The sequence below is a fragment of the Rhipicephalus microplus genome, chromosome 1 (assembly GCF_043290135.1).
Source record: "Rhipicephalus microplus isolate Deutch F79 chromosome 1, USDA_Rmic, whole genome shotgun sequence".
Lineage (NCBI taxonomy): Eukaryota > Metazoa > Arthropoda > Arachnida > Ixodida > Ixodidae > Rhipicephalus > Rhipicephalus microplus.
This window is the reverse complement of record NC_134700.1, coordinates 59668548-59694054: the sequence shown is the minus strand read 5'-3', so window position 1 is coordinate 59694054 and position 25507 is coordinate 59668548. Positions and strand designations below refer to the sequence as shown.

At 44.2% G+C, this 25507-nt stretch overlaps 1 protein-coding gene across 1 annotated transcript in view; it reads right to left on the bottom strand.

The window, feature by feature from the left end:
* Positions 1–10071: 10071 nt before the first annotated feature.
* The window catches only part of LOC142767892 (uncharacterized), an 87593-nt gene continuing 72157 nt past the window's right edge, over positions 10072–25507 (bottom strand). The window contains exon 2 of the mRNA XM_075870137.1: positions 10072–10493. Within this exon, the coding sequence (XP_075726252.1) occupies positions 10206–10493 (288 nt within the window). The 3' untranslated portion in view covers positions 10072–10205. The remainder of the gene's footprint in view (positions 10494–25507) is intronic.

The following is a 25507-nucleotide window of genomic DNA, read 5'->3' as shown; positions in this document are numbered from 1 at the left end:
TATTTCCATTTGCCTTTCTGAATAAAAATTATCCTGTAGTTACTTATCTTGTCTCCTTCCTACTTTCACTGCTCTTCCAAAAGGTAGCTTGATACATTTGTAATCTCTACCCAGAAATCTGGACCACCTTCATCTATGTGCATTTCCCTGAGCTTATCATACATCCTATGTGACATCAGTGCGCAAGCTGTCGTCGACTGCAGACTTCCTTCATCCTATGTTATTTGCCCTTCACACTTCTCGGTACTTTTGCAAATGATCAAATCATGCCTTTCACACATATCCATGATCATTTTGCCTGTTGGGTTGGTATATCCATCTATATCTTCTATATGCGCATTCATATCTCCTAGTATATTTATCTCGCACTCTCCTCATAACTCCTCAATGCCCTTTGAAGTACACTCTACCATTGCCTGGTGTTCCTCTCTGGTCTGCTCCCGTCCACAAGTACACCAAACCAAGGAGTGTCATTTGCCCTGCCACTTTCTCTTTTAGGCATAAATGTTCATTGCACTCCTTCTTGACTCTTTGCAAGTTTGTACTTTTATGAATAAATGTCCCAATACCACCCCCATTCCGCAGCCTCCTGTTCTATAACATTATTGCCACGCGTAGTCCGGATTGTTAGGAGGTTGTTCCATGTCCCTAAGATGTGTTTCTACAAAACCGTATACCATCGGCCTCTCCTTCTTTAGCTGTTCTTTTATCTCTTCCTAGTTCAGCCTGTTCCAGCCACCTTGCATGTTACTGCAAGCTACTGCGCATCCTGCAGATCAGCAACCCACCTCATGACCTAGCCGCATTTCGAAGTGAATTCTATCTTGTTGAAAAACTACACACCTATGCACCTCTTTGTTTATTTCCACCACCTCAAAGCTTTCCTCTCGAATCATCCACCATATCTCTTGGTTTGTGTTGACAACTGCTCTTTGCAGGTTGCCGTCACGTGCCGGCACCTCCGGCATTGTGCATATCACTACTTTTACCTGAGGAGAAGTGGTGCACATGCCGTCGACCCCTTTCGCCAGTGTGGTCGCTAGTCCTGCCGTATCTTCAATTAAGGCATCCTTTAAACCGCCTGAAATTATCACGAGGTTTTGTACATCAGCTGTAGTTTTTAGCATTCCGCTCGCTTCCCTCATGACTGCTTCCAACTTGCGTCCTGGGAACGTCCCTACTGCAACCCTCTTGTCACCCCTTACCCTCTCTTTGATTGCTTCTACGCATCGATTTAAATTCGAGTCCCCAGCGACTATCCCATGCTGTGACTTTTAGGGGCGAAGCTCCTTAGGGCGTGGGCTGTGCGTCCCCTGTATGTAGCCACCTCTAGTTTAGTTCTTGCAGTGTTCACTAGATGGCGGTACCGTCCCCTGTATGTCCCTGTATGGCGGTACCGTCCCCTGTATGGGCCGAACATAACGATATTTTGGGAGAACTTCAGAACGGATTTCGAGTCGACAGGCGGTTAGACGATAACCTGTTTGTTCTCACTCAGTGTATAGAAATATCTAAAATAGAGAATAGGCCCTTGTACGTGGCTTTTCTGGACATCACTGGGGCATACGACAACGTTAATCAGGAAATTTTGTGGGATATATTGAAAGGAATGGGCATGGGCGACGACTGTATACAGCTTTTGAGGGAGATATACCGAGAAAATACAGTTTGCATAGAGTGGGAAGGAATGCGTAGCAAAGAGAACGTTGAGGTTAGCAGGGGTCTGAGACAGGGATGTCCTTTGTCCCCACTGTTATTCATGCTGTACATGGTGAGTATGGAAAAAGCGCTAGAAGGTAGCAACATTGGTTTTAATCTGTCACACAAACAGGGCGGCATGATGATTGAGCAGAAGCTTCCAGGTTTATTTTATGCGGACGATATCGTCTTATTTGCGGACAGTCGAGATGATATACAGCAGCTGGCGAATATATGCGGAAGGGAAGGTGAAGCTCTTGGACTAGGATTCAGTGTAACGAAGTGTGGTTTGATGGTATTCAATGATCCCTGTGATCAGACGGTGTCCATACAAGGCCAAGAAATACCGAGGGTAAGTGAATACAAGTACCTTGGAGTATGGGTAAATGAGAGTGATAGATACATGGAGGTACAGGAAAAAGCCTCGGCAGCAAAAGGAAAGAGGAATGCGGCAATAATGAAGCACAGAGCGTTGTGGGGATACAATAGGTATGAGGTGCTTCGAGGTCTGTGGAAGGGTGTAATGGTTCCAGGGCTTACTTTTGGGAACTCAGTGGTGTGCATGAGGGCAGAGGTGCAATCGGGAATGGATGTAAATCAAAGGACTGTGGGACGCCTCGCGTTGGGTGCTCACGGGAAGACGACAAACGAGGCTGTAAAGGGCGATATGGGGTGGGCAGGTTTTGAGGCGAGGGAAGCGCAGAGCAAAATAAGGTTCGAAGAAAGGCTAAGAAATATGAAGGAGAGTAGATGGGCAGAGAAGGTGTTCCGTTATTTGTATAGGAAGAGCGTGGACACACAGTGGAGAAAAAGAACTAGAAGACTCACAAGTAAATATACGGCTGGTATTGTGAGCCATATGTCAACAAAGAGCGTTAAGGGAAAAGTCAGGGAGGCGGAGAGGATTTACTGGATGGCAGCTATGGAGAAAAAACCGGCTTTGAGTAACTACCGAAAGGGCAAAAATGAAATAAGGAGGGAGGCATTTTACGATAATTCAAGGGGAAGCGCTTTACTGTTTGAAGCGAGATCGGGTTGCCTTAGAACGCGTAGTTATAAAGCAAGATTCAGTAAAGAAGAAGAACAATGCACATGCTGCGGGAAAGATAAGGAAACGGCGGAACATGTTCTGATTGAATGTGGAGATATCCACCCAGGTGTACGTTTGGGCACGAACCTACAGGAAGCCCTGGGTTTTAGGGACAACAATGGAAAGCTGAACACACCCGCGATTGAAATAAGTAAGAGACGGTTAGAGTATTGGTGGCAGAAAATTAGAGAGAAAGGACAAAAATAAATATTGGAAAAATAAAATATGGACAGTGTGCCGTAAATGGCAGAGAACTTAAGCTGAAAATTTACCTTTTTCCATTAAGATAGAATTTATCGAAGTAGAGGCATTAGGCCAACATAGAAAAAAAGGAAAAAAGGTTTTTTTTTTTTTGAGCCTGGTGGCATACTTGTCACCACCCCGTTATAAAGGGGACGCTCATAGCATCCATCCATCCATGTAGCCACCTCTAGTTTAGTTCTTGCAGTGTTCACTAGATGGCGGTACCGTCTCCTGTATGTAGCCACCTCTCGTTTAGTTCTTGTAGTGTTTACTAGATGGTGGTACTTGTAGCTGATGATGAAAAGATGCAAGATGTTATAAACTAGAAAGCAGTACTTGTAGTTGATGAAAGACGCGAGATCTTATAAAATAGGAATGATGTCACATATGGCGCGTGTCATTGGTTGAAGGCAATCGCTTGATTTAGTGCGGCGACGTACGCTAGGGGGAGCGATGTAATAAAATCGAGTGGGCAAAATGTACAGAGGATTCATGGTTTACCAGGTTTACCTCCGGAGCTTCGCCTACTCATCATCATTCACTTCGTGGATATGGCGGCACTTTTTAGCTGGAACGTCCTGCACCTGGGGGTTACTTGCAAACTGTGAAGCCGGCTGCTATGTCCCCTCCAACCCCATCACTACTTCGCTGAAGCTCGGCCTTGCGACAATTAGACTGACCGAACCTGTTTTTTCCAAACTTGCTTGCTCTTTATTCTCCGCCGTTCTCGTTGCCAGTGCCCTACTGTTCTCTCCGTCGCCCGCTGCTTTGTTTGCCTTGGCTGGTGGTTCCTTGGTGGACTTCAGCCTTTTTCTCATTGCCCTCGTTTTTTTCTTGCCCGGTCGCCAAAGCCGTGTCCAGCTTGTTGATTCTCAAGAGCAGTTCACTCTAGGCAACCGTCGTTTTCTCCCTTTTTTTCTTCGACCTCGCATTACCAACATTTCGCTTCAGCCTCTGCTTCATTTCCTTCTGCACTTGGGTTAATTTTTAAACTCACCCCGCATCCTGAACACTTTACAGCATTTTCAACCATGTCTTTATGACACCAATTGTCCTTACGACTTGTCTCACTCGATAATTGCAAAACATGGTCCCTGCCCTAGGAAAAAGAGCAAGCCTAAGCCCTACTACAGAAATGTGCGTGTTCAATGTACGTGCACCTTCCCCATGGGTTGACAAAAAAAACACCAATAAACATACACACACGCACAAACTAATATATAGCTGGCGACTGACCCCCGGAAAAGCCGTACAATGTAATAATTCCTACAAAGATTTTAACTGCTGCTTTATTAATTATGAAGGCAAGCTAAAAACTTGCATAACCACTTATCTCCGCAATCAATTTTCAGCGCTTTAAAAACACGTCCACCCACCGTGCCAGTCCAAGCTGCTCGCGCGGTGATGCAGCGCCACCCACGGCCGCCACTCGCCGCACATAAAGTTCTCTTATAGAGTTGCAGCAAAGCTTCATGACCAGTAAAAATATTGGAAGATTCTCAGACCACTGTGGAACCATAAACACTTGCACGTTTTCAAATCTGCCCTGGCTCTGCCACATATGTCGGTGCACGCCGCTGTTTAGCGATACGATGGTGCTCTTGCCCCGCAGTGACCAGAAAAGAAGGAAACATTTGAAAGCTCCTCTGTGCATTTTATTATGTTTATCGTAAGTGTTGGAATAATTTCTAAAATCTAATAAACCACCAGTTGAGGGCATAGGCGTGCCCACGGGGTGGGTGGGTCACCTAGTCCTCTGAGAGGGGGGAGGGGTGCAAGGCCAGCCACACTACTTGACACATTAGAAAGGGGGAGCACTGCGCCTTGGTGGGGGAAGGGGGCGCGCAAAATGAGCACCTTAAATTGACAAAATTAGGAGAGGTGTGCTGTGATGAAACTTCGCCTCCCCGGAAGGGGAACTCTGTGCACATCCATTATTCAGAGTCCGCACTTGTGTTATCACATACCTACAATGTAGCAAAATTTATCCGAGATGGGAATTTCTCTAGCATATCAGCCCCCAAAACTCCCCTGCCTAGTATGGACTTCCTGGTACGGAGTGAACTTGGTACATGTCATAAAATGCGCCCTGCCTAATGGCGGAGTTTATTATCGACATGACCTTCTTACACTCCCTACCGAGTTTCATGTCACGTGGTTACAAACCCTCTATAGGAGCTTCAAGAACACTTCTTGGTTGTGTCGTGACGTGCGTGTGTGTGTGTGTTTGTGTTTATGTATGGGCATCTGTTTGTCGTTGGTGTGAAACACCAGTGCTTTGTGTGGCTGACCGTGTGAGCATCTCTCGCCAGGCAACGAAATTAACAGTGCAGCTTATATTTGCAACAACTAGTTGGGGTGAACGTTTCACAGAATTTCGCACCGTTAAACCACGCTGTACATCGGTCCGATTCCTCACGTCAAGCATGCATCGCTTCGAAAAGTCGACTTACGAAAAATCTCCAAGAATACCTTAACGGCAACAAAAGTAAGCTGTTACGATCGTCAGCGATGGCTCCTGGAGTTTTATGGTTCCGATGGCTCCTGGAGTCTAAAACTTCGAAGTGGTGTGACGTGTGGTCCGCTCAACCACGGCAGGCCGGCCGGCAATCAATGTGAGAGTTGCATCGGTGACGCACTCGCCCGGACTTCGCTGACAGAGCCTTCTCGGGGTGTCACCAGTATTTCACCCACTGCAACATCTAAGTGGTAAGAAGGCCTCGCTATGCTGTCGGTATCCACCTTGAAATGTTTGCGCAGGCACACAGAGACCGAGAAGAAAACACCGAAGAGATCTGGGGGTTATTAGGTGAATGTTTTCGAAAAACAAGCCAGTTGTAGGATTTCATCTGTTTGTCTTCTCTGCTGTATCTCCGTGTGGCTGCGCGAACAATTCAAGATGGATACGTTCCAACTAGTCGGAATCGCCGTTTTGCTTCCGTCGGTATCAATCCGGCATCGTAGACAGCTTGCACTTCATGGCGGGCGCCGTGACAAGCTCTATACGAGCTAGCACCGAGCACTAGCGAGGCAAAAACTATGTTACACAAAAAATAAAAGTTGCTGGAATGAATAAGAGTCTTCTATGCTTTGCAATCGCAGCTGTCAAATAACTAACGTGAAGACGAGCTCCGAACGAAGCGGAGACACACAGAAATGGCGTACCGCATCTACGCTCATGCAGTGCATGCGAGCAACAGGAACCATGACTGTGAACCATCTTGTTCGTTTAAGTCCATCGCTCTGTAGCTTAAACTGAGTGGATAGCGGACACCTATTTCTCTGCATGGGATAAATAACGAGACTAAAACAGCACAGCAGCAAGAATTTTATGATTGCCAGCTGCCATTCATCGTATAACCATGCCGTATACTCCTGAGTAAGGCGTAGTCGATGAACATGGTACTGGCGGTGTATCTTCGTTCATCGTTGGAGCTGATAAATGTGCGTCATTGAAGTGTTCATCTCGACCGATCGGGCTTTGTGTCCAATTCAGTGAATTTTACGGATTCGCACAGAGTAATGCTAATTCATATTTGGCCCGTACGACAGAGCACCAACTGCTGAATAACTTTCGCTACAGTTAAAAATTACCGAATATTAGGTTGGTTTAGAATAAAGGTATGTGTGTTGAAGTGCTTTCATCAGCCCACCGCAAATGTATACCCACACAGTGCATGTTTACTTTCTAATTATTCTAAAATAAGGGTCTCTCTAGAGCTAAATGAGAGGTCAGAATGTGGTGCCTGTATATACCCGATGACTGAAGCGCGGGTGTGCAGCGCGAGTGGCAAGCGGCGGTAAGCGTGAGTGTTTTATTACTGCATGAACGTTGAGTGCATGTTTGTGTACAATTCAATAATAAGTACATCGAAGGTAACTAAAATAAAGAGACGGTTGCGCATGGTACAGCTGCGGACATAAATTTTTTTTACTTAGTGGTTGTAAAAGTTTACTCCCATACTGACCTAAAAAATTGCCCTGATGAATGAAACCAGAACTCCCCTCAATCCATATAAAACCCTCTCCTATCGGGGAGTAAATTTTGCTCCCTCTATACGGTGTTCGTAAAACCTACATCGAAGCATGCGCTAGAAGCCAAGTCGTTTACTGTAATCTCGGCTTGTTTTTGTTGACAGTGTAGCTTCATCTCATTCGTTTGCGCGTTGCTTTTTTCGTATATTGTATCGCAAGCTAGGCCAACTTTCAATCTTGCTTCACAAATAGAGTCAGTTCCTTTCATTGTGCTCACATTCTTATAAAAACTGTGTATTCAGTGTAAAAGTTTTCTGAATTTTGCGGTGGTTTTTACATCAAGTTGTCTCAAGGGCACCGACCACCAATGCTTGGTTACCTACCCCCCCCCCCCCCCTTCCTTTAGAGTGAAAAGTAAAGCTTACGTCAGTCAGTCTGGTCACGCAATGAATAAGTGGAAAGCACCCCGAAACATCTGAAACCAATTTTTTCTATCTGCAGCGAATATGAAGTGGTATGCTCAGATGCTGCAAATAGTGAGTGCAAGAGCGGTTCATGTTTGAGCCTCCGTGCACGCCGCGTGCATGGGCATTTGCTCAACTTCGACCACTGGCCAGCGACGTTTGTCACCATGCAAGTGCGTTTACGCCGTGCGCAGCACAGAATTGGGCATGACTGGATAATATATAGATACTCTAGTTAGAGGACTGGTGTGAATGACAGCATCAGACTACGCGGCTACGTACAGCAAAGTGATCATCTCCAGATTTCCAAAGCCAGTTTCACGTGCTCTTCTGCTGGTTGCGTGACTTGTCAGTTTTTGTTACTGTAGAGCACGATTGAAAAATATTAAATATATGCTTCAGTCTCTCGCAATATTGGTCTTTTCAATTGTTCTGAAATTTAATAACACGTTCTGGCCAATTGCCGGTTCCTTTAAAATATTTATGTAGGTGTGGATGAAGCCCAGTACGATAACATTGAGGAAGTAAGCCCGCGTGGCCGAAGGCCACTCACCCCCCCCCCCCAAGTTTAAAAACAAGAGGGTGATTTTCTCATCTCCTTCAAACACACGATACGTCCTCCTGGCCCTTTAGTTTTTTAATGCACATGAGCAATATCAGCACTAACAGCTAGAGCTATCAGAATTTCACACTTATCGGCTGCACGCTGTTATCGGCGCTTGCATAGTTGTGAACACAAAAATGAAGTTTGATCAGTAGTTTGTGGACAATATTCATTCGAGACAGAGGAAAACGAATGGATGTCTGCATGGAAAAACAGCGCAGGAGACAACTCACATGTGAAATTTCGCGTATACGAACAAAACGAGAGCATGTACGCTGTAGACGTCATGAGAACTACTTTCTGCGTCACAGTAGTGCACTCAGAAGCAACAGAAATATTAGGAAAGAACATTGTGCTATTTTTTGTATTTTGGGAGTCTGGTGATTGGCCCTTTATGGTGGGGTCTCTAGTGAACACATCGACCCGCAGGAGGCAATCATCACACTAGTAGTATGGGACAATCAAACGCTGAACGAACTAAACAACACCAACACTTACCTAGGCATTGTTATCTAGAAGAATGTTGCAAGATTTTCCAAAATGATTCGTTCACGCTGTGTTACAAACATAGTGATTCAGCAACATAGCTAAATTGCTATGTTAGTAAGACTTCGCCTATAGTATTGTTTTGTAGAATAATTAAAGACACACGACATGACGCACCCAACAAGCATAGAAATGCTTGATTTGTTTACAACCTTGATAGTTTTGAACGTTATCAAAGTTTGAGCTCTTGCGTGGTTGAATAATTTCATTGTCTTTGATAGCAATACTATACCACATTAATGGAATTTTTTTCGAACTGCAGAGAACTTTTGGAGACGGCCTTGTTGTACTTACGTCTCAAGTGGCGGGATGACGATCACTGTAAAGCGCTCACTACAGGCCATGACAAGGCAGTTAGTTGTTCAAAGCTGGGTTAACGTGAACTAAAAAGCTATAAAAAATACATTTAACCAAACTAGCCAAGAAGTTGTGGTATTATTAACTGAACAGCTCAAAAACAATTTGCAAACATAGGCCGACTCAAGCGGGGAGCGACAGAAGGCTCCACCGCCTTGTCGAGCAAATGAAATTTTCTCTCCCTGCGTCGGTGCCTCGCCATTTTGTGACTGCATTTGACGGGGAGACAACATCACGGATGTCAATAAAGTGAAGCAAAATGTAGTACATGTGCCGTGCACTGATTATATGAACCTATTTACAGCCATATTGTAATCGTGAAGGGGAACCCTACGCGCTTTTCTTGGCGTCATTGACGATTTCATGATTGGAGTGGTGGGAACTGTACTCTACGTTCGGAAATCACTCACTACACGTGTGATGCACTTCCATAAGCTTCACAGTAGTAGAACTGTGCAATGTTTTTGTTTTCCTTTATGTGCGATTTGGACGAAAATAGTGAAGCTTCATTTTTTAAAGTCCTGGTGCACGTTAGGCTTTGGAAAACTTCAAGGAGAAGCATGTTGTGCACTTCATTAGGCAATAGAGTACCAATAGTATTTCTGCAATAACCGAATAATGCTATCGGCATACGACCACGGCAACATTACAGACCAGCATTAAGTGACCTTCAAGTTCTAGTCGACTCCAATATAGCGCGGCAAAATGATGAAATCTATGATTTGCGAGATGGCTTCAGAAACAATCTGAGCCATCACGACTGGCTGGCATCGGGTTCTTCCAGAAGTTCTGCAAACCTTACAATGACACGTCCAGGTGTTTCATGGTCAAAGTGATTACGTTTCTTGGTAAAGGTGAACAGCAGATTTCTAAGAAAAAGGGGCTGCCACTCCTATAGCGATGAATACTCTGAATCGTTCCTATTTGAATACTTTTTCCCCCTCAATTCATCTTTACCAATTGTGGCAGCCAACGAGAAAGCAACACAGCTGAACACACAGAAAGGACAAGCTCAGCTGTCACCTGTAACAGAACTGAAGCCCAGCGAAGTCGACGTCAACCACTTCACTGATTTACTCTTATATGTTGCCGAATGCAGTGGCAGTGTAGTACGACATTTTTTATGCAGAACTCAGTTCACCTAAATCCTGCTTGCTTCCAGTCTTCGTCTTTTTAACCTAAGCGTCTGCTAAAAAATTTTCTTCGGAAGTTTTCGAAAAAGGTATGATTAAATTCTTACTGCCATGTGCCTGTCGAAAACGCGGGGCTGACTTGCGCACATGGAGCCCGCACGTCGCGCGAACTGGTCGGAGTCATTTTGCTCAGGTTGCCTGCCACTGCCTCCACCATCGTCCTCTTGACTCCCGGTATTAGGCTGGAAGATCGGCAAAAGGAACAGGCCTCCTGGTAATAGAAGCACTCCCAGCGTCATGGAGCATAGGTACGCAAACGAGTACGGCTTGCCCTCAGACGCATCCGCCATGTGCAGAGAAGTCACGTTCGATGAACAGCCCGCCTGCAAACACACTGTATGTTATTTGGTGCAGAAGGATATTTATTTGGTAGATATTAGGTCAACCGGTTTCCGCAACTGTTGTCTTTTAAACACTTTCTCTAATTTTTCCACCAAATTGATGGACCTTTTTTTCTGCTCAGATCGAAGTTCAGTGATGTGGTGTGCCTTCCAGCAAGCGTGAAATGAAGCGTGGAGGTGGTTAAACTCAGCATCAAATAGAAAAATGGATGGAGCGATAACATGCTTTTTCTTATATAGCCTAATATGGTTGTCTTTTAAACTGATATGCGCCATCTTGCCTTTACTCCTACCCACGATACTTGTCTCTCCAAACGAAGCTATGAATTTTTAGAAATTACTGACATGCGCTACTAAATTTTCGCACTCGTCGTCTAGCTTTCGCAATGTTTGTGCGTGCTCCCAGTAATGGTGATTGACACAGCATGCCGTTCCGCCAACGTATAAATGGGCACATGTCATGGGAAAGCAATACACTACTTCCTTGGGACACTTATAGAATGGCCTGTTGTGCTCTTTCCGGAAACACTTTTTGATAGCGTTGCCAAGACGTGGACACAGCTTTACCGACCTATTGGTTGCGGAAAAACCAAGTGGGACCCCGTACCAATTTTCCACCTTGTTAAGTATTTGGGCACGATTATGAACACAAGGTGCAACTTCTGTGCTAAAAGCACTCCGGTGATCCTCAGTCGTTTCACGTCATGTTCCCTGTTTTGATTTTAAACTTTGAAGCAATGTTTGAGAAAAGGCAGTCAACACCGAGTTTGATAATCCCGCAGTCGAAAAATTCCATTCTTCACCCTCAAATGTGGTCGTCATTTGATTTGGGCCCAATTTCCTCAGGGTTATTTTTAATCACATATCCGCAATAGCTCACTTGATATCTTATACCCGTGTCACACGGGCAGTAAAAAGTATTTTAGGCAATAAAACTTTTTGCCGAAAAGAGTAACATGCCCAGGCACGCAACAGAGAGCGATATTTTTTTTTCTTAAGTGGTCTTTTCTGGAAACAGCATTTGACCACTGCCTCTCAGAATATATTGCTTCGGTGTGAGACGGGCAGCTGGTTTCCGGCCTTCTCCCGTTCTCTGCTCCTTCACTCTACCTAACAGTGTCAGCATCGAGCACTCGCAGTGGTGGCCATTTTAAAATTTGCAGCCTCTGAGAATAAAGCAATGTCGACTGCCGTCTCAGAAGCAAAGCGGTAATGTTTTTGTGATAGCATTGTTTCCAAATCCCGCTGAAGTAGTTGTGTCGGCTGCGAGCGCTCCTCGCGGAGAAAGCACTGAACCACGACGAACCTACCGTTCCCCTGGGAAAGCGTGTGACGTCGCAGGCATTTTCTAGAGATGTCGTTGGTTCCACGGGAAGCCAGCGCTGCCCGGAACGCGCACCTACCCTTGCTCCATGGTGCGCGCCTGGATGAATGAATGGATTGATATGGCTGCACCGTTTAGATCGGGCGGTCGCTACCGCCTCAAATACTTACTGGACCAAAAACTAAATTTATCTCTTCTTTATATTTAAATAGTGAGGTTGAGGGCTGGTACTTTGCAGTGAAGTGTTTAATTTTCACTTGTACTTAAATTTTATCCACCAATCAAATAATATCCTTCTAGTTAATTCTACCCGTTTGAAGTCTATTTTGCCCTCAATCTCCCTGAACCCCAGTGCTTTAAAAAAACTCAGCGCCATCATTCTGAACTATAGAGTGAAGCCCTTTACGAAACATTATCAAGTGTTCAGCAGTTCTTTCTCCTTTTTACACGCACTGCATACTGTGTCTACCCCTTCGTATTTGGCCCGATATGTCTTGGTTCGCAATACTCCCTTCCTCGCCTCAAACAGTAGAGAACTACCCCGAGTATTATCATAAACCCTTTCCTTGGCAATTTCCTGCCTAAAGGTTCGGTAGATCTCTAGTGGGGACTTCTTAGTTCACCGTTTCTACACATATCAGTCTCAGCTTCCTTCATCTTCTTCTTAACCAATAATTCTTTTTGGTTTGGCCCCCTCCTGTTTTCTAAGCATTTACCCGTCAATTTTCTGGTTCGCTTCCTCCATTTTGTATCGACATTCTTCATGTAAAAGTAGCTGAAAACATTGCTAGGCCAATGCTCCTCCCCCTATTTTCTCAAACGCTTCTCAAGTTTTATCTTGCTGCTAGCTTCGCCACCCTAAATTGATGTCCATCCCATATCACCTCGTACTGCCTGATTTGGTGTCTACCCACAAGCTCCTAAGGCAAGCCTGTCTATTCCACATTAATTGATTTGTAATCTTGCTTGAACTTCTGATCTCATGTACAAGACTGCATCGCCTGACAACAGACCAGGAATCATTACACCTTTCCTTATTCCTCTCACAATATCATACCTAATGTAATTCCACAGTGCTCTATTTGTTATCACTGTTGCATTCCTGTTACCTTTAGTCGTCTCGCCCCGCCGCGGTGGTCTAGTGGCTAAGGTACTCGGCTGCTGACCCGCAGGGCGCGGGTTCGAATCCCGGCTGCGGCGGCTGCATTTCCGATGGAGGCGGAAATGTTGTAGGCCCGTGTGCTCAGATTTGGGTGCACGTTAAAGAACCCCAGGTGGTCTAAATTTCCGGAGCCCTCCACTACGGCGTCTCTCATAATCATATAGTGGTTTTGGGACGTTAAACCCCACATATCAATCAATCAATCAATCAACCTTTAGTCGTCTCGTATATTTTGTGTTCCCTTAGATACTTGTTCCCATTTCTTATCCACAAGCCCAGATATTTGTATTTATATGCTATCTCTAGCGTGACCTCCTGTATTCTAAGCTCGCTACCTTCATTATTATTAAAAATTATGACTCCTGATTTTTCCTTACTGGGTCCGAAACCTAACCATTCTTCCTAATTACCACAGATGTCCATCAATCTCTTCAAAGCTTCCTTGTTGTCGGCCATTAGCGCTATACCATCTGCTTACATGAATACTGGTAGTGCCTGTTCAATGAGGTTTCCTTGTTTGACGAAAGAGAGGTTGTAGCCAAGCCCAGTTCCCTCTATTATGGCCTCTAATCCTTGTAGGTACATCTTGAATAATGAGGGTAACAGGGGACACCCCTGCCTAAGCCCCCGTTTTACCTCTGTGTGCTTGGATACCTGTTTTTCCCACTTTATAACTGCTTTGTTACCTCTATAGATAACGTTTCAAATATTAGTGACCCCATCTTCCACACATAGTGTGTCCGGTATTCCACACTTATCTTCTAGAACCACGATATCGTGCGCTCCCTTGACATTTAAAAATGCTAGCCACAGGGGCCTGTGTTCCTTTTCTACTATTTCGATGCACTGAGTCAGTGAGAACAGATTGTCTTCACCCCTCCTGCGTTTCCGAAACACATTCTGCAGTTTTGCCGCACCCCCTCATCCCCCATCCATGCCTGCAGTCTTTCTTTTATCATCTGCACCACCAGCCTGTAGACCACTTATGTCACTCTTATAGGACGGTAGTTACCTACGTCAGCTTTGTCCCCCTTTATAGATCATGCTCATGCTGCTAAGTTCACATTCATCGGGGGCTTCACCATCGATTATTATTTTGCTCACTGCCCCTCTCGAAGTCTGTTTAGACTTCGGCCCCAATGTCTTTATCAGCATATTTATGATGCCATCTGCTCCTGTTGATGTACTACTGGGAACCCTCTTCTCAGCCCCTTCCCACTCTCGTTGTGAAAATAAAGCCATTGCGCCACTTGATTCATGGTTGTCCATTGTGGTGCATGAGACACTTCTTTGTTGAATTTTGTCTGTCACCCTTGTTGTTATATATTCAATCGCTTCATCCCCTTCAATTCTAGCACCTTCAGCTGTAGTTATAAACCTCAGCTCTAGGCTCGGTTCATTTCTTAGGCAGTTTAGATGGTTCCAAAATTTCGTAGATGGCTTTCTATCCTTTTAATGTACTTTTGTCATCCACAGAGCGCCCTTTCATGCAATTTTTTCTTTGATCAGAAGAGATGCTCCCCTTCTACAGCTTAGAAACATGTGCCATTATCTTTCAACATCATCTGTCGGTTCACCCCACTGCTTAGCATTTCTGTGTTCCCTAGAAGCTTCCTGATGTTTTGCTGTTGCTCTCCTAAATTTCTCATTTCACCAACGCTTAGGTTTGTGTCTTCTTTTCCGAGGTGGCTTGTCGCGTGCCTTAGCAATCTCTACTTCAACAGTTTAATTAGATTCATGTATGTCCACACAGTTTTATTATCCTCAGTGATTACTTTATCAATTTGTTCAGTAGCTAATTCTATTTGCCTACCTGTATAAAAAGTTTCGTGCAGAGTCTCATCTTGACTCCTTCCTAATTTCACTGCTGTTTCAAAACTCAGCAGGATACGTTTGTGATCACTACCCAGACTTCTTGAACCACATTCATCTGTGAGCATTCCCCTGAGCCTATCATGCATCCTTTGTGACATCAGTGCGTCAACCACAGTCTTCCTACCTCCCATCTTACTTGCCCTTCACACTTCTCAGTACTGTTTCCAACGATCAAGTCATGCCTTTCACACATATCCACAATCATTTTGCCTGTTGCGTCGGTATATCCATCTATATCTTCAATGTGCGCATTCATATCTCCTAGTATATATATCTCACACTCTCCTCCTAACTCCTCAATGTTTTTTGATATACACACAGTAAAAAATTTTACACCCAAAAGGGTGTAAAAATGGTGCTTTTACGAGAAAGCACCCTTCGCAGCACCCTTTAACACTCATAAATGGTCGATTGAAAAAAAAGCACCCCTTTGTTTGGGTGCTTGCCTCGATAGCACCCTAAAATACGCTCTAAGGGTGCTTTTGTGCCTGAGAAGGGTGTAGGTGACGATTCATCAGATGGAATATGCAGCATAAGAAGAACATATAGTTATAATATTTGGGATTTTACGTCTCAAATACGTCGATATGATTATGAGGGTCGTCGTAGTGGAAAGCTCCAGAGATTTTGACAATTTGGTATTCTTTATTGAGCGCTGATATCGCACATTGCACAGGCTTCTACCTTTTCGCCTCCTTCCTAATTCGACTGCCACGGCCGGCATCGAACCCGCGACCTTCGGATTGGCAGCCGAGCAGCGTAGCTACTGCACGAATATGTGGACTTTGCGTTAAATGACGGCCTAATTGACTTAGAATGTCTGAAGGTGCTCTCCGAATACAGTAAAATGCCAGCAGAAGCAAATCGCGTTTTATCTATAACGGCAATTAACTGCAATGCATGTTACGAAAGCTTTCCTTAGCGTTGGTTATAAGCTACATGTTTGCTATGAATTATATACACACACATAATGTTCGCCCGAGTATGGGTGTGTGTGCGTGAGTCTGTGCATGGGTTCATGTGTAAGCGCGATTGTGTGTACACCCGTGCATGTGTGCGTGCGCGTGTATGTGCGAGTCCGTGCTTGTGTTAAGCGTGCCTGTGCACATTTGTATGCCCATGCATGCGTGCGTTTACGGTCGCGTGTGTGTGTGGCCGTATGCATACGTGTATGTGTGTGCGCCTGTGAATAAGTATGCTTGTGTATTAGCCCACACGCCCTCAAATTTCGCGCGTGTGTGTGTGCGGGGGGGGGGGGGACTGCTTCTTAGTGTTTAAGGTTCCACACCAGTTCAGACTGGGAGTCTATACGGGAGGTGACTTAAGGAATGGCGGTGGTCAACGCACTGTACACGGATTATTCAGTACATGGAAAACAGCTGCACATTCTCATACCTCATCGTTGCTTACGAACTTGCTGTGGTAGCTGATTAGGTCCGCTGAGGCGCTTCTACGCTTAAAAAGCGTGGGTTATGACCAATTCACACGGAAACCTGTCACTGCACTTATGCACAACCATCTTTTATATTAACAACGTTTAACAAGAACGTGCCCTGCCTTTGCTACAGGTGCTTAGCTAGCTCATCGGGCAACCATATAGAATTATGTGCTGATCGTGCGGTCAGCAGAAATTTTGTTATAACAACCTCGGCACGTTTCGTGGTGCGTGACAAGCCTTCTAAACATCCGCGACTGTGGATTAATATGTTCCAGCTTCGACTACGCATTCAGTGTTTGCGGCATCATACGCGGAATCGCCAGACACGGACAATGCGAAAATAAATTCCTCTGAAAAAAGGTGTAGCGATGCTCTCCCGCTAATGCCACCGAGGACGAAATAATTATTGTTTCTGGCCATTCCAGGGTGCACTTTGTTTTCCGCAATTTTTCCTTCACTATTTTTCGCCCACTGCAGTCACATTGCGTCAAAATACTCAAAGAACCCGAGGCTGGTAAATAACCTGCGCCACTGTGCGGCTGGGTGGAAGGCGAGTTGCCATTTAGAAGGAGTCATTCTTGAAGCGCAATTCGATTGCCTTCCGCGTCGAACCGCCGCCCGCCGTATGCTCCATAGCGTTTGCCTTTCGGCGCCGTCTTGGCGGGTTTCCCGCTCCCCCCCCCCCCCGCTAACTCGGGCCAGCGTTGCCCCCCCCCCACAACAGCGGTGTAGATAAGCGAATAGTTGCGTCACCAACACCTGCGTCGACAGCTGCCGCGCCGCCGCCAGTGCCTCCTCCGCCTCTCCCTCTGTCTCATACGTCTTTCGAATGCGTTGCGTTGCTCCGGGGGATATGTCGCTGTGTGAGTTCTAGCGAACAGGCGCATCTTCAATGGTGGTCACGCATGACACCGTGTTCGAAGTGACGCTCATATTAAGGAATATTCATGGAGCGGCGGACGCGGACGACGTGGGCCTGTTAACGGTGAGTGTACTGTTTTCGTAGGTAGTAATCATACTGCGCTAGCTGGGCGCCTGCAGCAGCTCTGCCAAAGTAGGCTGCCAGCCATTTACAACAGCATGCGTTCGCGGGCCTGTTGCAGATGCCCGATTAAACGTGTGACTTAACGAGTTCACACTGCTATGCGCGATGTTGTGTAAGTGCCTGCATCACTCATACAGTGAGTGATGTGATCACTAAACAAGGGCGCGATTAGTTGCTGATCGCACATTGTCTCTACACTGCTCAAAGTGATTGATATTGTTTAAAGATGCGCTTTAGGCTACATCGTAATAACATTTCTATTAATACTCAAACGTGCAACGTGCTTCTGTAGGTGTAAGCGTGAAAAAAGAACGAAAAAGAAAAAAATTATGTACAGAGGCGCACTGTACGAATGGCTTTTTTTTCTTAAAGACGGTATAGTTTGAGGTGCTGATATGCCGCGTTGCTCCCAGCACGTGCGCGTCGGTCTTTTAAAATATTTAGGACACGTGTCACCAGCAACAGGGAAAGATCTAGTAGACTTCCAAAGGCGCGTTGTTGTGGCCATCGCCGTGCGTTGTTTTCCCTCGTTTCTGTTTGCTGTTTTCGTGCTTTGCTTTCATCTGCGATAACGTTCGGCGTTATAACAGAATCGAAAGAGTATACGTGACTGTGGAAGCTATGTGCGGTAGCTCTAGCATAAGCCAAGGCTGCTGCAACGTAGACGGCGTCCGCGCGCGTTGGTGTCGTTCGAGCGCTCCTACTTGCTTGATTGTGTTTCACGGAGTATTTAGGCACGGGTTACGTTTGTAAATCCCGTGGTCAATCGCTAATGGCGTGCCCCTGATTGCCATCAGAGGATGAGCTTGGTTGTCGAAATATGCCAGACGCTTTTTCTGAAAGCAAGCTTTGAAAAAATTTTTTTAAGAAATACTTTCATACGTGCTCGGCAGTGCCTATTGCAGGCCCGCAACTCTTTGAAAACTGGACAAGCTATCTCATCTTTTATCAAAAACAACGAATTAAGATGATTGAGTTATAGATGACGAATTTGTGTGCTAGATTACGTGCACAAAATACATGTTCACAGCCCTAAGTCTAGAAAGCAGGCAAATAGGAAGCACAGCGCCGAATTTGGAATATATGCCATGGACGAAGCTTCTTGTGAGGGTAGAAAGAACGAGAAAAGTGTTCATTTTTGATGCCCTTATAGAGGCAGTCATAATTGCACTGATTGCTGAATTGTCACAATTCCTCAATTTGTTAGAGGCGTGATTAAAATCAGTAAATCGTTTACTTTTTTGCAGACCTCTTCGCTAGTGCCACGCCCAAGATCATTCATTCTCATGTATAAGAGAAAGCAGAGACGCCTTCACTGTTTGTACATGAAGAGGTAAGTTTCTTGTGTGTCTTGATTAATGCTACATGTTCTGAACGTTGCACTTTAAGAACTGTTTTTCACACTGGCTCACTACCCTATAAGGAATTTGATTCTTAGGTGAGTTTAAGCTTTCGTAAGTGCCATTTTTTGAGCTGTAGTCTTACACTTCAACTCAATTCGGGAATTTCCTGTATGCTGGAAAACTATCTTATCTTTATCATACGAAATTATTGGAATATATCGGTTGTATGCTTTGAGTTCAGTGTAATGTCAATTACCGCCATTTGAAAGGATACACGCTACACATTCTTCATATATGGTGCTGCCAGAACAACACGAACATCATTTTATGAGAAGACATATTTGCTTTTATTACAGGACGAGAGGGTGCCGCTGACGTCCTGCGTAGTATACCCCGGCCCCAGCCTAGAGCAAGCCTAGTTCCTGAACCTCCACGTAGATGACCGAAAAATCTTCCGTGTCAGAATTGACGAAGAAGGAGTGACAGCACTGATGAGTTGATTTTTTTTTATTTTCAACAGTGTGTGCGGCCGCAAGGCCTTTAACAACCACCGTGATAGAGCGGCTTTTTCTCGGCGTGAGCTCGGAGTTTATCAAGGAAGTTGTTCAGGCAGTACGACGCAGAAAATTTTAGTGTCACAATGCCTGAACAACTTTTTCTAGTGTGGTCATGGTAGATGAACAAATATTGTCATTTGTGTAAGTTATTTTGCTTATATATAGCTGGACCATTTCATGCCAAACGTCCCAGCCACTTTGGCGACCATCTGAAATGTATTTGAAAAAAAATGTGCTGACTTACTGCGTTGAAAACAGTGAACTGCTAGAATATTTCAGCGAGAAAAAAAAGTTTTGTTCGTGTGGCTGGCTTATAACTTCCTGGCATAATGCCGTCTGTGTGCTGTTTGTGGAAAATTTTGTTTTAAAACTACCGATTATTTCTTCTAAATCAAATTCGGTATACCTGTTAAGTAAATGTGCTTCTGTAAAGTATTTGAAGATCAATAATATTGTTGCAATTTTTTTGCTACATTTGCTTCCGAGAATAAAGCCAAAAAGTGTTATGTTTGCATTTTTATTGCAATATTGCACTTATCTTAGCAGTGAATACTTACTCCACAGAAAGTATATTTTGAGGAAAAAATATCTTTAGACCTCTCAAGCTGGTGAAATATACTAGAAAATATCTCGAATTTCACAAAGTCGTGATTTTTGTCCGTACTGAGTTGCAATTTGCTCCGTGTTGTGATACAATGAAAACTCATCATTATACCGAAATTGTAAGAAAATGAAATTCTTTCTATAATAAAAATCTTATTGCAAAAAGGACAGGAAAGAGCGCTGTCAACTGAATTTTATTTAGGGTGCTACGAGCGTTTTTATACTAAGCACAAGAACAGGGCTCATCAGCAACAACACATGTGTGACCATGACAAAATAATTTTAACCGAGAAAAGAATACTCTTTTTTGGAAAAGATAAGTGAAGGTGTACTGATGCGTTGATCCTTGGCCTTCCTAATAAAAAGTTCTAAAATCTCTCAATTTTTCTGCTTGCTTTTTTTTCAAAAACCATGTTTTATGAGACCTAGGACTGCACTTACATTCTTTACGGTGTCCGGCCATGAAAATACTATAGCCCTTCTTAAAATTTAAAGCATGCTGTCTTGCTCGATCATTAAAGCATTGCCCAGTTTTTCCTATGTTTACTTTTCCACATGTTAGCGGTATCTCATACACATTAGACTGGCATTCAGTAAACCTATTCTAGTGACGATCGGTGCAAGATTGACTATTCCTGTTGCTGTAAGTACATGCACTTTTGAAAACTTGCAAGGGGTGGAAAACGACAATGCCATATCTGCTGGCACTTTTCCTGAAATTGTGAGACACCTTATGTACGTAGTACCGTGTAACATGCAAAGGTCATTGGTCATTCGGTTTTTCTTTTGGTCCTGTTTCCTTTAACTTTACTTTCTGCAGGAGGGTTTCGCAAACGAGTGTGATGATGCTGTTGGGGTATTGGCTGGTGCTATCAGCCCACGAGTGCTAAGAATGTTCTGCCTTTTGATAGTGGGCATTCAAAATTAGTAAAAAGAGGAATTGATACCTCATGTATTCAGGCCACCCTTCAGAAGTCATGTTAGCACAAGGGTGAGGTCAGGCTTAAAAACCAGATTAAAAGACTAAAAGATTCTGGATATCCCAACAGAATCATCACACCCGTTTCCGAAACCCTCCTGCAGAAAGTAAAGTTAAAGAAGATAGGACCAACAAAAAAGAAACAATGACCAATACCTTTGCATGTTATACCACATCACGTGTCTCACAATTAAAGAAATAGCCAGCAGATATGATATTAACGTGTTGTTTTCAACCCCTTGCAAGCTTTCAAAAGTGTGTGTACTAAACAGCAATAGAAATAGTCAATCTTGCACTATTCGTCACGCGAATAGGCTTACTTAATGCCAATTTAACGTTTGTAGAAGTATTTTTATCAGGTAAACCAATGATCAGTGCATCACTACAAGTTCACTTATCCTTTCCGAGAGGGAGTATTCTTTTCTCAGTTAAGATTATTTTGTAGTGGTCACATGTGTCGTCGTGCATCAGCACGGTTCTTATACTCCGTATAAAAGCGCTCGTAGCACATTCATTAAATTCGGTTGACAGTCGGTGCTCTTTCTTGTCTTTACTGTCTCTTCCTGAAGTTGTCGCGCTGTGACTAGCACACAACCACGATGAACCAACTCGCCCAAATAGAATTCTTGTTACGTAACACGTATACCGATTTTCGTATAGAAAGAAGGAGCGGTGCTTTTAAAATGAAATTTTTCACATACAACACCTAGACGGCATTCGAGGAAGTTCAGAGGGCAGCCACGTGGCCAAATATTTTTCCTCTCCTAAATATTCCAGAAGTTCACTGTTTTCAATGCAGCATAATTTTTTCGAGTACATTTGAGATGGTTGCCAAAATGGCTGGGACATTTGGCATAAAATGCCCCAGCTGTGTCATTACCCGTAATTATGCATTATCTCTTTTGTTTTTTGTGTGTCGTGCCACAGTTTTGTGTTCGTTTTTAGCTTATTCTGTTTCTGATCATTGTATTGGTTTTTTAAGTATTCACTTAAGTTATATGTGCGAAAACCCATATATGTTTGCATGTACATCATTTCTCATAACCAATTGTTATACATCCAGGAATACAAAGCTTAAACCACTGTGATTGTATACATTTGAAAACACTATCCGTATATATTTTTGTGTGCATCACTTCTTGGGAACAATTGTGTACATGAAGGCGTATATAGTGAAATCATGGTGATTGTATATATTTGAAATAATTATAAGTATATATTTGCCTGTATTTCATTCCTATTAACCGATTGTGTACATGAAGGAGTATTAAACTGGAAACCACTGGGATTGTAGCTACTTGAAAGAATTATAGGTATATATTAGCGTGTACTTCATTTGTAGTCTCTATGTACTTGAAGCAGTATACTAAACTGAAACCAGTGTAATAATATGTTTCAAAGAATTGTCAATAAAGTGAAACTGAAAAAATATAGTGAACATTTGAGGTGTTGCGTGTGTAGTGTACGTATACGTCAACATGTTACACATCTAGTGAAAACGTTGTGTGGCAGAAGAAAAGTTTATAAGTTTTATTTGCCTATTAAATAAATGCAATATGCATGGGCAGCAAGGCTTAGTTTTCTGTAACACGCATTATGCATATACTGTGAAGTATATATAGATTTGGCAGCGGTTCATACAAGATTGCACGTGTTTATATTTTTACCCACACGCAATGAATGGAGCTCGACAGGTGGCGCACCTTTGATAATCAGGACCGCTTTCTTCAAGTAGTGTGTAATCAGTGCATGCTGATATTTATTAGTGCAGTCTAAAAGAATACTGGCACCCCTGCCATGGACACTCAACACCCTTGTGCACCCTTCTCGCACCCTCCTCAGAGGGTGCTAAAAAAGTGAACGACATCGAAAGCACCCTTCTTTAAGGGTGTTTTTGTAACACCCTACAGTTTTTTACATGTACACCCTATTCTAAGGGTGCATGGAAAAGCACCCTTTTTGGAAGATGCTGAATTATCACCCTTAGGTGTCGTTTATGGGACAAGCTCATTTACACCCTTCAGGGTGTAAAATTTTTTACTGTGCACTCCACCATTGCCTGGTTTTCCACTCTGGCCTTTGCCTCCGTCTACAAGTACGCCAAACAAAAGAGTGTCGTTTGCCCTGCCACATTCTATTTTCGCCATAAATATTCCTTGCAATCTTGCTTGACCATTGGCCACTCTGTAATTTTAAAAATGAATGCCCCAATACCACTCCCTCCTGCTGCCATCTGTTATTTTACAACATTCCCACGGCTAGTCCGGATCGTTAGGAGGTTGTTCCATGTCCCTGAGATGTGTTTCTACAAATGCGTATACCAACGGCCTCTCCTTCCTTAGCTGTTCTTCTATCTCTTTCCACTTCAGCCTCTTCCTGCCACCCTGCATATTATTATACCCTACGTCTGAATTGGCTCGGCCCTCGTGGCTACGTCAATTTCTGCCCCGGACTCTACTTGTCTTAGACATTGGTGCCACTTTTGAATCGTATCTGTTCATACCACCTGTCATAGTCTCCCTGGTTGGTTTCCTCATTACTAGCTATCCTGCACCCCGAAGGGCCCACGTGCCCCCCAAGAAAGCTACTGCGCGTCCTGCAATTCACCAACCCACCTCATGACCTCGTCACCCATAGAAGCGTATTCTGTCCCCTTGAAACCCCCCCCCCCCACCTATGCACCTCTCTGTTTATTTCCACCACCTCAATGTCTTTCTCTTGACTCATCTGTCATATCTCTTAGTTTGTGTTGACAACCGCTCTTTGCAGGTTGCCGTCACGCGCCGGCAACTCCGGCATTGTGCATATCACTACTTTTACCTGAGGAGAAGTGGTGCACATGCCGTCGACCCCTTTCGCCAGTGTGGTCGCTAGTCCTGCCGTATCTTCATTTAAGGCATCGTTTAAACCGCCTGAAATTATCACGAGGTTTTGTACATCAGCTGTAGTTTTTAGCATTCCGCTCGCTTCCCTCATGAGTGCTTCCAACTTGCGTTCTGGGAACGTCCCTACTGCAACCCTCTTGTCACCCCTTACCCTCTCTTTGATTGCTTCTACGCATCGATTTAAATTCGAGTCCCCGGCGATTATCCTGTGGTGCGACTTTTCAGCTGGAGTGTATTGCACCTGGTGGTTACTTGCACCTGTGATGCCGCCTGCTTTGTCTCTCCCAGCCCCACCACTACTTCGCGTAAGCTTGGTCTTAAGACCATTGAACCAACTGATCCTGCTTTTTCCATACTTGCTTGCTCTTTCTTTTACGTCGTTCTAATTGCCGGTGCCCTACTGTTGTCTCCTTTGGCCTCTCCCTCGTTCACCATCGCTTGTACCTCCTTGGTGGACTTCAGCCTCTTTCCCATCGGCCTCGTTTTCTCTTGCTTTGTCGCCAACACAGTTTCCAGCTCAGTGATTCTTATCAGCAGCTCTTTCTGGCCAACCATCATTTTCTCCATTGTTTTCTCGACCTCACTTTGCTCCCACTTGGCGTCAGCCTCCTCTTCATTTGGTTCTTTACATGGGTCCATTTTCAAGCCCACCCCGCAACCCGAACTTTTTACAGCCTTTTTAACTATGTCTTTCTGACACTAATTGTCCTTATGAATTGTCCCACTGGATAATTACAAAACACGGCATACGACGAACCCTACCCTACGAGAAGGAGAAAGTCTAAGCTCTACTATAAAAGTTTGCGTGTTAGATGTTCGTGTACCTCCCTCACCGGGTGGCAATAGAAAAAATACAAAAAACACACATATACACACACAAACTAGTAAATACCTAATGACTGACCTCCGAAAAACCATACAATGTAATAAGTGCTACAAAGGTTTTAATTGCTGTTTATGAAATATAAAAGCAAGCTCAAAACATGCAAAACCAGTTATTTGGGCAGGTGATTAGGAGCGCTCAAAAACACTTTCATCTGCCTTGCCAGTCTGAAATTTTGACAATGCGCCGCCCTGGTGAAATGGCTGAGAAACAGTCGCACAGAGCTGTGTTGAGGTGTACTACGGGAACGTTTCAACTTGCCCTTGTACACGTCGCACATGCTAAAACGCATGGTGAACGCCGTTTGGCCCTACTCCTGGCTTTGCCTGATAAACATCGTTATTATAGGTACTTTATTCACGCAAGACCAGCGAAGAATCAGACACTTTGCTGCAAACTACCACGCAGCAGGCGAGCACCAATTATTCTCCACTACGGCTTCAGCAATGTGGTTTGTGCGGTCAGATATACTTTCGCGAGACTGTGTTGCGGAAAGAACGGACGCGGTCTGATGTGAAGTACGTCTATGACGCGGAAGAAAGTGCTACCATTCAACGTAATACCAAGCATTGTAAGATTTGAGCTTATAGGTAAGTGTGTTCAGACAGCTCTTGCGAAGCTCAACGCAGTGTGCAGATAGCTTGTTACACGAGCGCTTTGAAGCAAAATTCGTAGTTTCTCAGGCAGCACTGAGGCAGCGTTCAGCCCATTGAAAGTTGTTTTTAGCGAGAACATAACATTTACATAGTTTGTAGCTGGAGCTTTTGCACAATGTATTACAGAAGCTGTTTTGCTACGCGCTTTCGCATATGGTGCGTTCAACAGCCAGCATGAACGCACAAAATGCTCGTATCGCAGTCTTCAAAATAAGTTTTAAGCTGACCGTGAGTCGCGAATTGAAT